The sequence below is a fragment of the Abramis brama genome (assembly GCF_963993115.1).
Source record: "Abramis brama genome assembly, chromosome: 12".
Lineage (NCBI taxonomy): Eukaryota > Metazoa > Chordata > Actinopteri > Cypriniformes > Leuciscidae > Abramis > Abramis brama.
In genome coordinates, this window is record NC_139974.1 from 2,391,055 (window position 1) to 2,407,546 (window position 16,492).

The 16,492-nt window shown below is 38.1% G+C and overlaps 1 protein-coding gene across 1 annotated transcript in view; it reads left to right on the plus strand.

Annotated features, from left to right (window-relative positions):
* Positions 1-663: 663 nt before the first annotated feature.
* Positions 664-16,492, plus strand: part of LOC311093930 (uncharacterized protein) — a 28,118-nt gene continuing 12,289 nt past the window's right edge. The window contains exons 1-5 of the mRNA XM_084131604.1: positions 664-878; positions 9,841-9,912; positions 10,254-10,370; positions 12,113-12,229; positions 13,696-13,812. Of these exons, the coding sequence (XP_083987730.1) occupies positions 9,863-9,912; positions 10,254-10,370; positions 12,113-12,229; positions 13,696-13,812 (401 nt within the window). The 5' untranslated portion in view covers positions 664-878; positions 9,841-9,862. The remainder of the gene's footprint in view (positions 879-9,840; positions 9,913-10,253; positions 10,371-12,112; positions 12,230-13,695; positions 13,813-16,492) is intronic.

Consider the following 16,492-nt stretch of genomic DNA (forward strand, 5'->3'; position numbering starts at 1 on the left):
CACTTTGTCTCTTCATGATTTTTGTAACATTATAAATGGAAAGAAATATTCGAAATTTGCTTGTAAAACTCATAGACAGTATGGTAAAACATTGTAAACACAGCAGCTTTTGCCCTCAAAGATGGCGTCTCCGGGGAGGTCACGTGACATTAATTGGCCTGTGGGAACTATGTATAGCAGCGTTGCTGATCAATGTTTCTACTATCGATACATATCCCCTTTTAACCAGCGCATGAACGGAAATTATCTCAGATAACTCAATCCAGCTATACTAATCATAAACAACAGGTGAGTTCGAAGAACCCAATTAGCCGGATCATGATTCGCACGATGATATCATCTTGGATGTGTCATTTGATCTCGGATGTAATAAGCAATACGAAGAACGAGCCCCAGCAGTGATGTGTGAACTGAATTTGGCAACAATACAGTGAATTACAGTGAAGTTATTGAATATTTTTCATAATATTTATATTTCAATATTTCAATATATTTCAATATTTCAATATATTTCAATATTTCATAAATTTTATTTTTTTCCAAAAAAAGTGTTGTAGTATAGCCAACAGGACAGCAGTGGTGTGTAAACTGAATTTGGTGACACTATAGTGAGTGACATTGAAGTTATTGACTCTTTAACGCTTTTCGGGTTTTGCACTTTGCAGACGCTCCCTTCAGCTCTGTCTCTCAGCCTGCGCATAGAGGCCAATATTTTGTCTACTGCGAATAAAAGCTCTTTTCGAGGAAAATTATGTTGTAGCTGCTTGTCTACGTTACTACGATTAAAACATATGTTATTTGTGTATTAACGACGTTTAGCTCACGAGTTATTGACCCAGAAAGTTCGGATCTGTGAATTTATTGGCAACTTTACTGAGGTGAGTTAGTTGTTTACAAGCGCCATTTTACACCCGGGTTTAAGAATCTTTAAATAAGAACAACGGATCATCCAAGTATAAAGTGATGTTTGTATAATGTAAGTTTGATTTAACGTGCTGTTGATGGAAAACTCGAGCCTCAAGGTGTTTAATAACTTTATTCAGAGCAAGTTCGTTGTGGCGCATGAAAATTAACTTAACTTCCTCACTAACCATGAAATATTAAAGTAACGTTATATTACACACGAAATTTTTAATGCATTTTTTTTACTTATCAATTATTGGACATAGACATATAGCCTACACCCTATATGTTAGAATACACTTTTACACTTTTTATGTAGGTCTAATTTTCGTTTTCATTACTAAAAAACAAAGTTTCTAGAAACTGCAGTGTTGTAACACTTTTCTCTTTAACATCTGTAGTGTTTGTTTTAACTTTTTTTTGTGCTGTGTTTCTTAAACTTTGATATAATTGTCTGTGTAAATGAATGTCAATTACAAAGAGTGCTGTTGTTAAAATCTCCCTTAATGTAATGTCATTTTTATTGAACATTTAATACCAATAAATACATTTATTGGTATACATAAAAACCAATAGGAAACATTTTATTTTAAAATAGTTGGAAAAGATCTTGAACAAATATCTGTGTATGTTAGTCAGTTTCACAGATGTAATAAATGTGGGTTTACAGTAAACTGTCCCATTTGTACAATATTTGAGGCTTCAGTGGAAGAACATTAAACTCTAGTGTTACAAACTTCCCAGTCCGTTCAGCCGAGATATTTCTGTATTAAACACACACAGATGAAATACTGGAGCAAACGCTACAGATCTGACTGAAGAAGAGAATCTGCTGATTCAGATGATACCAGTTCTGAACATTCATTTACATGATTGAATATCACATTAAACCAGTAATGAAATGTTGATAATGTCTAATAATTAATGATAAGAAATCATAAATCTGATTTGTTTGGTCTTGTTATATTGGTCCAATTGCCGGTTTGCCAATACACGGGGAAGGTATCACGTGTTACTGTCCTTTCCTCATGCGAAGTATTGGTTGGTTAAATTTACAATACATTTAGTTATGTATTCTCTCGTTTATTTCATCTGACTCCATAAATGAAAAGGTTTTAATGATATCTGTGGATCATTAATCATGAGTGAATGTTTGACTATTCCTTTTAACCATTGAAGGAACAATGTCAAGATCAGTTAGAATAATCTCATGTAACAATTTAATATTTCAGATATCAGAGATCAATTCCACAATCAATTCAAATATCTAGTACATGGTTATACATTGGTTACACCAAATAATCTTACCCAGTTTGCACCTGAGATAGAGAGAGAAAAAGGGAAAGAGAGAGAGAGAGAGAGAGAGAGAGAGAGAGAGAGAGAGAGAGAGAGAGAGAGAGAGAGAGACCACCTATCCCATTTCTGTCCAGCCAAGAAGAAGAGACCCGATAGAGCAAGCACACCTTCCTTTATACTGTTTGCCCAGGTGATATGGGGGATGGGGAAAACCACCCTCAAATGGCTTTACCAGTTTTCTTTAAACTTCTATAAACCTTATTACCTTTTATTTGATCTATCTGGATATGAGATATCTGTACCACTCACTTTGAGACATTTCAAATGACACCAAAAACATAAGTCATTGATAAACATTCACATTCAACCATGTTCTTGTGTGAGTTCTTTGTGGTTTCTGAGAGGAAGTCAGGCTGTATGGGGGAGGTCGAATGCTAATTAGCCAGCAAGGCCCTTTTGTCTCATAGACCAGGCCCCAACCAGTATTTTCAGTCTTACAGTTCCCTCCTTGATCCCGTGGGTCACATTCTGATGAACACTTACGGGGTCACAGTAAGACGTTTGTTATAATCCTTGAAGATGTAGCACAAAAATTGTCTTTGCAATGTTGGCATCTGTAGAAGTTCAGTGGGCTATGTTCACCTGCAGAACACCTGTTCTCATCAGGTGTATAGCTTGAGTCCAGCAGGGGGATGGATGCGTTCAGGTTCTCTTCCTGTAATCCTGTGACGTGAGCAAAGTTCATAGAGTCAATCTGGACCTTTTGTGACTTGTTCAGTTAACGTGTCATTCCTTCATGGAGAAACTTCCGCTTCCCTGGCACCTTCTCCACGATGATGATCTGACCCTTCTTGACCAATCCTGTCACCTCCAGCAGTACGGTGGTCTGGGCAGATCTCAGTGGATGAAGGGGTTCTCCTTCGATCCACACTGCTTTGTGTGAGACACCTGAAAAGCATCTTAAATGTCCGCTTCACGATTGAGCACATATGAACTTACAGTCGTAAGGAAATGCATAGGAACGCATAGTGCAATAAAGCAAAATCATGTCATGTTCAATGTAAAATACCATGTTCATGTCAGCAAATGTGAGTGGTACATTTGGTCTCATTAATTACCTGATTTTAATTACCACACCAATAGTACTTCTATAGAGGGTCAAGGAAGGGCAAAGGAAGATCCTACAAGCTCTTACCCTGTTTCTAGAAACATTTAAATAAATGACATTCTAACAAAACAACCAGTGCTGGGTTAAAACAACATTTCATAAAGAGTGTCAGCTAAATTTTGGTGTAACCAAACATAGAGATTCAATTGAATTGATGTCCAAAAACATTGTTGCAAGTAAATTGGACAATATACAAATATGCAGAAAACAAAATAAGTTTCAGAAATTAAATCAAAATAAGTTTCAGAAATGTTTTTCTGAATTACGCAAAGAAAATCAAAATAAGGTATTGAAATCAAAATAAGGTATTGAAATCAAAATAAGTTTAAATGCAAAAATCAAAATAAGTTTCGTGGATCAAAATAAGTTTCAGAACTGTTTTTCTGAATTACGCAAAGAAAATCAAAATAAGTTTCAGGGATTAAAATCAAAATAAGTTTAAATGCAGAAATCAAAATAAGTTAAAAAAATTCAGCAAGAGGTCGGTGTAAACCAAATAATCAAAGAAATGGTATAGGATCAATGGTTTTGTGTGTGTTTTTGTCTGTGAGAGAGTGTGTGTGTGTGTGTGTGTGTGTGACAGAGAGTGTGTGTGTGTATTGATCTGGCTAAGTCACAGTCGATGACAGAGTTGAATTGTAAATTTTGTAATTGATTGAAGCGGTCACACTTCAGATTTATCCTTTTTAATTATGTTTCTGTTATTAGTAGGTATGTTGAGAAATCAGGGGCCCTCTGATTTTTCAACTCCCACCAACAATCATGGAGTTTGAAATTTTAATGGCAGGTCTGCCTTATAATTTGTCTTGATTTGTGACTGTAGCCATTCAGTTGTCCATGTGTGTTGCATTAGTTGGCAGTGTGTTGTGAATAGCGTATGCTATGTTTGTCTCTTTTAGACTGTCATGACCAACCTATGTGTGTGAAGCTATCTGGATCTGTTTGTGTGAAGATGACACATCTTCGTATTATGTGTAGTGTTCATTTGTGAGGGTATAGTGATGGAGGTGTGTGTTCAGTGTTCACTTCTAGGAGATGGGTGGAATATAATCTATAACAATTGTGTTGCAAATTTAGTTCCAGTTCTAAACTGGGAGGCCATATTTATTCAGTGATGTACTATTGTGAGTGTGAATGGCCTCTTGAAGTGTCTTTTCACCCATCTCCCGAGGTTATGTTCTAACAATTCCGCTGTCCTGGCCTTGATCCAGGTGGGGTCCGGCCCATCCTGGCGTCCGTCCTTCGAGGAATTTGCAGAAGTAAACCTGAGACATAAAACAGAGGAGAGCGAACCACAGACAGATAATTCCAATATTTCAAAAGCATTAAATTCAGACGTGTGGAATTCTTTTACTTGTTCCATTATCATGTCAGTTGCAATTTTAATTCCAGATGTCACATGAAACCGAGTTTCATTGACCACGTCTGAATTGTTGCTGTTATTTCAGTGTGTTGTGACACCTGAAGCTACTTTTTCAGTTCAGCCTTCAGTCTGCTGCATGTGCAATGCTCATTGCTTTCTCTCATTACAGCCAGATCTCTGGGTTGTCTGGTTAGCATTTGCTGTTTATGGTGTCGTTCACACATTTTAGTTAGTGCAGATATTTTTTGACCTGCAAAAAACTGTGGTACTTCTGTCTGCTGTTTAGCATTTCACACCCTCCTTGTAAATTTACTTCTCTGATTAGATTACATTTTAGTTGTTGCACAATTTGGTTTGCTATTACCTGTGCCACAATTCTAGCCGTGTTTTCTAACGGTGAAAAATAAAGGCATACCCCTCCGCTTTTTTGGCACTGGGTAGCACACAAATAAAATTCTGTTTCAGAAATTCAATTTTAATGACGAAAGTCACACTTCTCCAATTATTATTATGCTCTGCGAGTGTAATATAATGTTTATTATAATTCAAGTTATAATATAATTATATTCTTTAACAATACAAGTCAAATTATATTGTTTTCGGTCTCTGAAGAGTCTCTGGAACAACAACGCATGGTCAAATCTCAGCTTGTTCTCATGTCAATACATTTGAATATGAAAAGGCTTTTTTGGCTCTGGACTGATAAGATGTACATTCGCTATTGCTCTTTTTTCTTTGCTAGGTTTCAAATACCTTTTCTTCTCATTTAGTCTTTTTAAATGGCCATTTTAATGTTTGATTATTCTATTTGCTCTTACTTTATATTTTCTTTTTATAGATGCAGGAAACTATATCGCTTTGCAGTCCTTCTCCTAAGGATGCACGACACAATCTCGCCAGTCTGACTTACCAAAACAGAGGTAATTGGCTAAATATCTGGAATCTGCCGTATTCACACGTACAAAGTAACAGACACTTAAATAGCCCCCTTGAATGCCACCTCAGGAACTTAATTCAATCGTTTCAATTAGTAGAGGTCAAGACCACCATTAAAAGACGTTAGCCGATCAACTTACTTTTCTTAAAATGGCTTTGGTTTAGTCAAGCCCGTGGGATATCCACGTACACTTATCTAAAAGAACATCAAATTAGAACAGAGGTTATGGAACGCACCCGAATCCAGGTTGATCAAACAGCATTAGCTGATTCTGGACGGAAATTAACTCGTCCCCCTCATTCAAGTACACTTGAATCTGATATCCAGTATTAGTCATCACTAATGTCTGGCGCAAAATTGTGGAAATATACGAATCCGGTAATCTATTTGGGAAAAATAATTGCAGAGCAATCCAGAATGAGTTCAAACGTGACAATATTTAGTTCTCTGAAGCCTTAAATATGAAAAGGTTTTTTGTTTCAGGATTAATGAGATGCGTTCGCTGTTTCTGATTTTCAAATTCATTGTGAATCACATTATAGCCACCAAATTTAGCATAGACACACGTGTTTAATTCAGTTAAATACACAGGACACATGGCCTAGAATACAACATCTACAACCTTTTACCTAAGTGTTCCAAATACACCCACAGCAAAGCAATAGAATACAACATCTATATCACCTTTGCCTAAGTGTTCCAACTACACTTACAGTAAAGCAATCCTGTGTTTAACGAATAAACTTTAAATTAGCCTATGTGCATGTTGTAGCACAAACAACCAAATTGTGTTCTATGTGCACAATGTGTTAAGCACAATTTGAATTTTGAAAATGCAGACAGGTTCAATGAATTTAGATGTTAAACTATTAAGCCATTTGCTATTGGGCTGCTACCCGACTAGCAAATGACACTAATAGCTGAAGGCCTTGAGCGTCCAAAGTTGTTAGGTCAGTAAGAGTTTTAGAAGCATTTGAGCTTTGCTTACTTGCAGAGTGCTGGTTTGTGTCATTAGATTGTGATTGTCTGCGTTTTATGAAATAGGGTGGAGGTCTGCCTCTGCCCAGTGACCAACACTTTTCCTCTGTATGGCCTTTTTTGTGACAGGAATTACAGAATCTGTTCAGTTTGCCACAGTGTGGCTTTCTGAATTCTCCTGCAGATGGAGGATCTTCATGACATTCTAACACAGCTACCTCACCATGCATTTGCTTCCGTGACTCAATTCTTGTTGCCCAGTTAACAATACCTTCGAATGTATTTTGTGCTGGAGAAGCACCACACATGAGTGATTGCTGTACACGCGGCCCTGCATTTGTAAGTAGGAATTCAAGGAGAATTACATTGTTGTGGTTAACACCTTCAATTCCAGAATACTCCTCAAAAAGTTCAAACATATTTTCTGCATATGTCTCAAACGATTCTTCAGTACTCTGTTTCCGATTGAGAATCAATTCCCATCCAACAGCACTACAACCACGCAGCTCGCGAAGGCATTGTTTTAGTCTATTCAAGATTTCGCTCTCAGGCTCATTTTGATGCATTGACTGCACAATGGTGCCTGTCATCAAAACCTGTGGTATCTTATAGATCAGAACATCTGGAATTGAGCTGATAACAATTTGCCAAATATCTTTTGGTTCGAGTTGAAATGCATGTTTTAGACTAACAATGCGTCTCCACCATGGTTCGAATGGCCCTTTCAAAGGGAATGGTCCGATCTCTGCTTTAAACAAGCTACATTCAGTTACTGTTAAAGGACGCCGAATGGTTGACTCTGTGCCGTTTGGGTGCTGTATCACCTTAATGGCTGAAACAGGCACTCTTTTCATAACTTTGTCACGTGCTTCATCTGTCTGAAAAGATACAAGATTATTAGAGCAGGCTGCCTCATCTAAGAAGTGTGCATTTTTAGCCCAATCGCTGTTAAGCTTGTTGGGAGACTTGCTTTTAGCATTTAGCTTATCCTTAAGATCTGCAATGGTGTCTTTGTGATTTTTACACTTTTTAGTCAGGGCTAACAGCTCAGCTAGTAATTTCTCTAGCTGTGTTTGAAGATCTTGAATCTTTTCCTCAGACTTTTGTGCCTCTGCATTTTTAGAATGCACTTCTTCACATTTAGAATCCATAAGCGAAGATAGAAATTTTGTTGACTCATTTAGCCGTTTATAACTTATGAAGTTTAAAGCCTCAATTATTTCACCATGTTTTGATTTCTTCTGTTTACTGCCCACTGTTCTCCACCAAGTGAAAATTTCATTCTCAATAGCATCCATGTTAAGACCTTTTCTACTGAGTTTGTACAGTGTAGGCTCAACCTTTTCAGCCCATAATGTAAACAGGACATGATCAGTACACATGATTTCACAGCAAATTAAATTGAATTACTTAATTTAATTCCATCGGTGTTAAAGTTTAAGCTTTTAAATGCAATATAGAGTTTGTCAAGATTAGTTTAGGTTTAGTATAGGATACTAATGTTTTCAATGTGGCTTTTGGGCCTACCAGTCAGCCAGTGAGACAAAACAAGGGTTAGCATGGCTTTAGCATTTAGCATTAGCCTTTGACGCAGCATGGCTTTAGCATTTAGCATAGCCTTGAGCGTTTTGAAAGCAACATGGACAATAGCATTTAGCATTAGCCTTGATATTTGAGTTTTTTTAGCCTGTAAATCATATCATCCTGTTTTCCCAAAATTTTCCCTTCATAAACAATGCATTGATCTGCCTTTTTATTTATAAAATCACGTGTTTTCCGATCGTTTACAAACTTAGATTTGTCTTTCTGTTGTTTGCTCATTGTCATCAAGTGTTGCTAGTGTTTAAACAAAGCCAACACAACAATGGCCAGAAAACATGCTTCTGATTTTAAAACTTTTTAGGCTTTACTTTTTCAGCTCTTCATCGAGTTATTAATTATTTGGGAGATGTTATTCTCACTTTAGGTTTCGTTTCTTGTTGCTTAGGCAAAACAAGGCGATCTTTAAAATCTAATACACAAGGTTTTTCAGTCTTCATCTGGCTGCCGCATCACATTTCTAAACAAAGCAGGGCTTTAATTCCGACCAGTAAACAATGCAAACATTTCTTCAAAACTTCTATAAAGGGCAGAAAAGGTTTACTTACCATACCGGCGGAAGAAAGAGAAGATGTTTCAAAACCTCATGCTGATTTTAGAATCCCAAATACTTGCTGGAAAGGACGTTTTCTCGTGAAACTGTTTTTATCTGTTTAGAGATCACGTCGAGGTCACCACTTTGTAAGGCCCGTTATATTGGTCCAATTGCCGGTTTGCCAATACACGGGGAAGGTATCACGTGTTACTGTCCTTTCCTCATGCGAAGTATTGGTTGGTTAAATTTACAATACATTTAGTTATGTATTCTCTCGTTTATTTCATCTGACTCCATAAATGAAAAGGTTTTAATGATATCTGTGGATCATTAATCATGAGTGAATGTTTGACTATTCCTTTTAACCATTGAAGGAACAATGTCAAGATCAGTTAGAATAATCTCATGTAACAATTTAATATTTCAGATATCAGAGATCAATTCCACAATCAATTCAAATATCTAGTACATGGTTATACATTGGTTACACCAAATAATCTTACCCAGTTTGCACCTGAGATAGAGAGAGAAAAAGGGAAAGAGAGAGAGAGAGAGAGAGAGAGAGAGAGAGAGAGAGAGACCACCTATCCCATTTCTGTCCAGCCAAGAAGAAGAGACCCGATAGAGCAAGCACACCTTCCTTTATACTGTTTGCCCAGGTGATATGGGGGATGGGGAAAACCACCCTCAAATGGCTTTACCAGTTTTCTTTAAACTTCTATAAACCTTATTACCTTTTATTTGATCTATCTGGATATGAGATATCTGTACCACTCACTTTGAGACATTTCAAATGACACCAAAAACATAAGTCATTGATAAACATTCACATTCAACCATGTTCTTGTGTGAGTTCTTTGTGGTTTCTGAGAGGAAGTCAGGCTGTATGGGGGAGGTCGAATGCTAATTAGCCAGCAAGGCCCTTTTGTCTCATAGACCAGGCCCCAACCAGTATTTTCAGTCTTACAGTCTTCATAAACACACTGAAGAAAATGTCAAATGAAATGTATTGTATTTGAGTGTGTGTGTGAATGAGTGTTTCTGATCTCTTACTCGAGCAGATCCACAAAGACTGAATGAATCATGGACGACACACACACATTCAGACATGGAGATTCTTCTCCAGGATTCAGGTACTTCAATCTTCATATGATCTTAATGTTATAGAAGACTCATTTTCTGCACATAACAGGGTGTTGTGTGTGTTTGCCAGGGTTGGTATAGTGATCTGTTGTCTCTATCATATTCTGGTGCCGGATATACAGTAGTTGGAGACACTCAGGGTCTTTAAACACTGTCCAAAGACACACAGATACAGTAGACAGCTAGATGATATATGACATTATCCTTGGACAGTCTCATCACTCTTCAACACACTGTCTTAATAGACAACCTTCTCATGTGGGATTTATTTTCATGTTAAATCAGCCAAGTTGATTCTTGTCTCTATTCTGTTATCTCTGTTCTATTAAAGTCAGTTTAAGGGTGACAGATCAATCTCACCGGAGTCCAGCTGTGTGTCCATGAAGAGTGATGCATCTATGATGGAGCCAGCAAACTTTAAGGGAAAACACACATCAACAGATCTGAGGTACAACATTTCATAGATAGATAGATCTTACATGCATGCAGACTTTGGAAAAAGGCTATTGTTTGTCTCTCAGACAGGTTTGTTCTATCCATTTATTTTAATAGAAGAAAACAAGATATATTTATTGAACTGAATCACATAGGCCCTCAAAAATTAAAAAAAAAAAATGCTTTGTATTAACCCTTGTTCACAAAGCAGTCTGGTGTAATATGATTAGCGCAGACATTAATGATTTTAGGTAACTTGAGCGGCACTTTCCCATCATAATCAAAATGAATCCACTGTGTCTTCAGTGGCCGGGAGTAAATGAAGAGTCTGATGCTCACTCTTACATCCAACAACAACACAACTGGCTTTCTTAGTAGGGAACTGGGGCATTTCTCTCATCACTACAGCTGCTCCAGCACGTGGAAAATGGCGGACTGTGTTCAGGTCACTGAGGGCGGGGTCTATCAGCATTAGTGGGCGGGGCCTATGCATTTTGTAACGTCACAAAAAGTAGCATCTGCAAATGGCCTTTTCTGAGACACAGATTATGATTTATGGAGATTCAAAAACGAGGAGTGGATGGATTTTTACCATTATAGGGTGGTTGTGTACACAGGGGTACCAGGCTCCACCCACAAAAATAATGTGGGAAACACATTAGGCTATATGATGATCAACGAAAAAACTAATTTAATTACCTTATTATTAAAATGCATTATTAGGATTTTACCACCTCCGCCTCATTTTGAGCCTGGAAAAACCCTGATGAAGCTCGAGGAAGACCAACAACGACGGTCTGAACGTGCAGAGGCTACATTGCAGGACTAGATAGTTGTTGATGTCAACAGCCTCCACTGTCGGCTAATCCTGAAGTTCTACTGAAAACTCACTCATCTTCATGAGGAACGGGTCACGTCCAACATATCTGTTAATTAACTCCTTGTATATATGTCTTGAACTGGATCTAAATCCGTACAATACAGACTCTCCGCAACGGTTTCCTCCATAGACGTATTCTCCATGTTTACTTCCTCCGTCTAGAGTCGCTGTGACTGAAACCCAGCAATTGCACACATTTACCTGGATAATCCTTGAGGTTCCTCTCTCTGTTATGATGCTTGCTGATGCACAGCGGTGTCCAATCTTTCTACATTTTCATGTACGTTATTATGACTCCTCTGTGTGTACACACACATTTATGTTCAAACACCACGTAAAGGAGAATTTTGCATTATAGCATTATTATATTGTATCTTTAACTCTTTACCCGTCACTGAGGGAATGTTCCGGCTTTCCAAGTTTTCACTGTTATCCGGTAGGGGGCGCTATTACACATCTCCTGAAAGAGTATTATCTCCTGATCAAAGCACAGACGACGAAGGTGAAAAAACAAGCGATCTCATATGTAATCATATGCTTATGTAAAATAACACGATCATCAACATTAAACAGCATATAAATCAAAACTAGTATGCAAATAAAACTTTTTTTTTTTTTAAGGGAGAGGGTCTGTTCTTTCTTTTGATATATTGAATGTTCAGATATTCATTCAAAAAAATATTCTGGGGACCATGAAAATGTTGTGAAAATGGTCAAAAACGCTGGCGGTGGCTGGTAACTTTAAACAGAAAAAGCTGGCAGAGAAAGAGTTAAAAGACAACGTTCTCATGTAGAATTTATTTTCATGTAAAATCAACCATATTGGTTCTGGTAGAGAATAACTCTATTATTTCTATTCTGTTGTTGTATTAAAGTCAATGTGAGGGTGACAGATCAATCTCTCCGGAGCCCAGCTGTGTGTCCATGAAGAGTGACCAGTCTATGGGAGAGCCAATGAGATTTGAGGGAAAACACACATCAACTGATCTGAGGTACAACATTTTTGTTTAGACAGACAGAGAGACCACAGACACACACAAATAATGCATGTATGGCATAATTAGGCAAATATCCACTTATTATCAAAATACAGAAATAGGTGATGATATTGTGTAAGCATGTATAACTCAGAGACTCACACTATTATAAAGCGCTGCAATAGCAGGAGTCGAGCACAGGATCAGGTCTCCTCTCACAGCTGATCCAGAGCTTCAGTCCTGATGTTTCACTAACATCTACTGACACACAAAACACTGATAATCTGGACCAGAACAATACTGACAAACTCAACCAAACTAAACACAACTACATCACTCAGTGTTTCCCCTACAATGTATTCAGCAGCGGCGCTGCAAAATCTTCACATGATCAGTAATATCACGACATTAACTTCATTCACTTACACACCTAAAAACACTGAGATATGACAACCGGCGGCGCTGCTAATGTGGTGGCTCTGAATCCACTTGTTGACAAGAAAGGAGGAAAGAGCCACATCCACATATGGAAATATTTCGATTAGGCTAATGTCACATTGCCATAAGAGGCCGTTCATATAGCGCGTTTTTTGCGCGTGCAAATTCGTAATTTAAAATGTAGATGCGGCAAGCGCGCTCATAACAGAAGCGCTCGCTCGTTTTTCCAGGCGCGCCTCTGTTCATGGTTGCATAGCAACGACAGACGCCACGGGAGAGCAAGCGCTTGTGGAAAGGAGAAAGCGGTACGAACTGCAAAATTGGTACCGAGAACCATGGATTTTTACAGAATATTAAAAATTTTAAAAATATTAAAAACAGACCTGAGGAATAGGCTACAAGGACAGCATCTGGCCACGTGTATGCGTGTCAGCATTAATGCCCCCTTAAATAGCATTAAGTTACCAAAGAGCCTTAGAGATCTTCTATGAAAAGCCCAGAAAAATTGTGCTCACAGATTGGGTGTGGCCTTTGCCATTAAGATAAAATTTTCAATAAATTGTAAATAATCTTTTTCTGGGTTGTGCCGTTTCATTTTTCCTTATCAATTTCTACCTTATAGCTGAAAATTAACACAAAAGAAAAACATGAATAATCCGGTCTAAAATTATAAAATGAAGGTTTCTGTTTGTGACCAGTTCAAGGTGTGCTGCAATAATCATGCCTTGAATCTGCTGATGGTATATTTGTATGTCTCAAAATGTTCATTTCTATCCACAAAACTTGCCAGAACTCATGGTTTAAGGGGTTATTTAAAAAAAAAAACAGGGCGTTTTGCCCTCGTAACAAAACGTAACAGCACCGCTGCTGGAAAAATTTCAAGGGAAAACACTGTCACTTACTGGGAAACACAAACACAACAACAGATTAAAAAGCAATTGTAAACGATGGATGGATTGATTCTCTATGTGAGGTTTCTCTACATGTTCTGTAATATAATTAAGAATTCTTGTCTCTGTTCTCTTGTTTCTATTCTATTGAAGTCAAAACCACAGGGAGAAATCAATCTCACCGGAGTCCAGCTGTGTGTCCATGAAGAGTGACCAGTCTATGGGAGAGCCAATGAGATTTGAGGGAAAACGCACATCGACTGATCTGATGTACAACATTTCATTGATAGATAGATCTTCTCGAGTTACATGCATGCACACTCTGGAAAAAGACTATTTTTTGGCTCTCAGACAGGTTTGTTCTATCCATTTATTTTAATAGAGGAAAACAAAATACATTTATTGAACTGAACCACATAGGCCCTGAAAAATATCAAAAAAGATATCAAAAGACAGTTTTGCTAAGAACTGAAATCTAAAAGGATATCTTTAGAACTTCTTGAGTTACAGACATGCAAACTTTGGAAAAATACACATGACGGTTTCTGCTTCAGAGTCCCAATTTTAAACTGTCACCGTTTGGCATATGATGCAACAAAGATAAGCATAATTTGCGAGTTATGGGACATGTGCCCACCACTCTTTTCCCGGGTCGATATTGTCCACACCACTTTTTGAAACATCTCGCAGCACAGATGTACCTAATACACACGAAACATCTCCAGTTGACTAGCAAGAGTATTAATTTCATTAGTTTGTGTTAATTTCATTCTGGTGCTGGAATGTGGTGTTTTTGAACTCATGCTGAGTGTGTGTTGCCACTGTTATCAGTGTCAGAACGATCTCTTGTGTCTAGGCTTGCATAGACTAGCCGGGTAGTCGATAGATCATCTACTTCAACCACTGGTCGACGCTGTCGGAAACAATCGACTACTCGAGCGTCCATTAACCATAAATTAATAAAAAATGACGAACGTCACCAACAGACAGATGTGTGGAAGTATTTCATCAAAAATATTGACAAAAATATTGTAATTGGCCAACTCTGCAAGAGGCCGTTCACATATTGTGCCTAAAAACGCGTGAAAAGCGTGGCTGTGCCGCTGTCTCCTACAAGCGCTTGCGCTCCCATGGCGTCTGTTGTTGCTATGCAACCATGAACTGCGCTCTCCATGATGACGACGAAGAAGTATTTGCATTAGCTTTACTACTAGATATATTTCTGGAGATGAGAAGGAAAAACCTGCCCTGTATAGCTACTATCAGCTGTTCGGCCGAGCTTTCGATGATGTTATCGAAAGGCCGAAGCTGATTGGTTTTTGTCACATGACCTGCGGTGCGCTTGAGGCATTCTGAAAATTTGTAGGGCTGGTCCGAATACCATTTTTTGAGCTTCGAAGCTTCGGTAGTAATGAACATCGAATATTCGAAGCTTCGGAGAGAGGGGGCTGAAAATATTCTTCTCTCTAATAAAGGCAGGAATCTCTATGTGTCTGTTTGTCCGTTTGCATTTTGATTATTTCAAGAACCGTTCATCCAGTCGACTTCACAAAGGAGTGCAGTGTCGCATTTGGTGCAATATTGATGGACACACGAGACGCGACACATTCAGAATTAATAAACTTTTAGTAAACTACAGAACAGCGCGAGCGGGAAGCGGCGCGCCTCACGCGGGCAGGGCTTATATTCTCCGAGAACCCACTGCACAAGTGATATAAAATGCACACACACAGGTTTGTTAAATTTAGCAATACTTTTAAGGTAGTCTAATATTTTTCTGTCTAACAAATTGACACAGTAAAGGGGAGATTTAAATAAAGAAAAACTAAATTTAAAGATGGTTTATTTAGCCACATGACAATGCCGGTGGAATTTGTTTTCGGTACAGTATGTTTAAGCTCTACATCAGGGGTCGGCAATAGGCGGCCCGCGGGCCAAAACTGGCCCGCCAGCAATATTTCCTGGCCCGCCGGATTATTTTGGAAGTCCGTTTTTTTTTTTTTTTTCAGCTTATTTTTATTTTACAATAACGGTTTACAAATAGGCCCCGCCCCGTGTATCATTCGTTACTTATTATTTACTCGGGTAGCCTATAACACACTGATAAATAATATGTATTAGCCTACCTGATAAAAAATATTTGCACTAAATGCTGCACAAAACTCTTCCACTAGGCTACTTGAGAAAAGCCATAGCCGCGCGGTGATTTCACCGCCGCATACTGTGTAAAACGCGCATGAATCATGCGGCGCGGGATTCAATTTTAAAATATAAAGACGGTAGCGGTCGGAACTCTGTAGCCTACCTATAGCTTTGGACGGAGCGGGCGGTCTGACTGACAATAGCCCACTCCCGACATCTTTTGACAGCGTATCCGCACTTCATTCTGACCACCAGGCTGTTTGGTACTGAAACCATTGTTAATAAATAATAAACAACATTATTTTTTTGCAAGGATGTTTGAAATAGTTGGCAGAAAATAGCATGCTTCATTTGTCAGTAGGGCAATATGGTTTTTGTTTATGTTGCTTAACAATTTGAGTGATAGGCTTTGTCCTATTTAATTTATGTTATTTATGACATTTTTTTTCTCTGCTGACAGTAGCCTACAATGTTAAAATAATATTTTATGTTGACACGAACACAAAGCATTTATAATTGTTATAGGCTGCTACTTAATCTCTCTCTTTCCGTTAGAGACATTTGAATGTGAGATTCTGGAAACTAGATCTAAATTTTGCGGACTCGTCAGGTCGGGAAATAATGCGGGTGAACACAGAGTGTATTTTAATTGCTGAATTGAACCTTGTGGGAGCGGGACGAAAAGAAAAAAAAACAGTCCCGCGCAGACCTCCTTAAACCATAGGTGTGTGTGTGTGTGTGTCCCGAATAAATAATAATAATAAAAAAGGAATAAAGTTCAAAAGTCGGACTGTAAGCAAATTAGGCA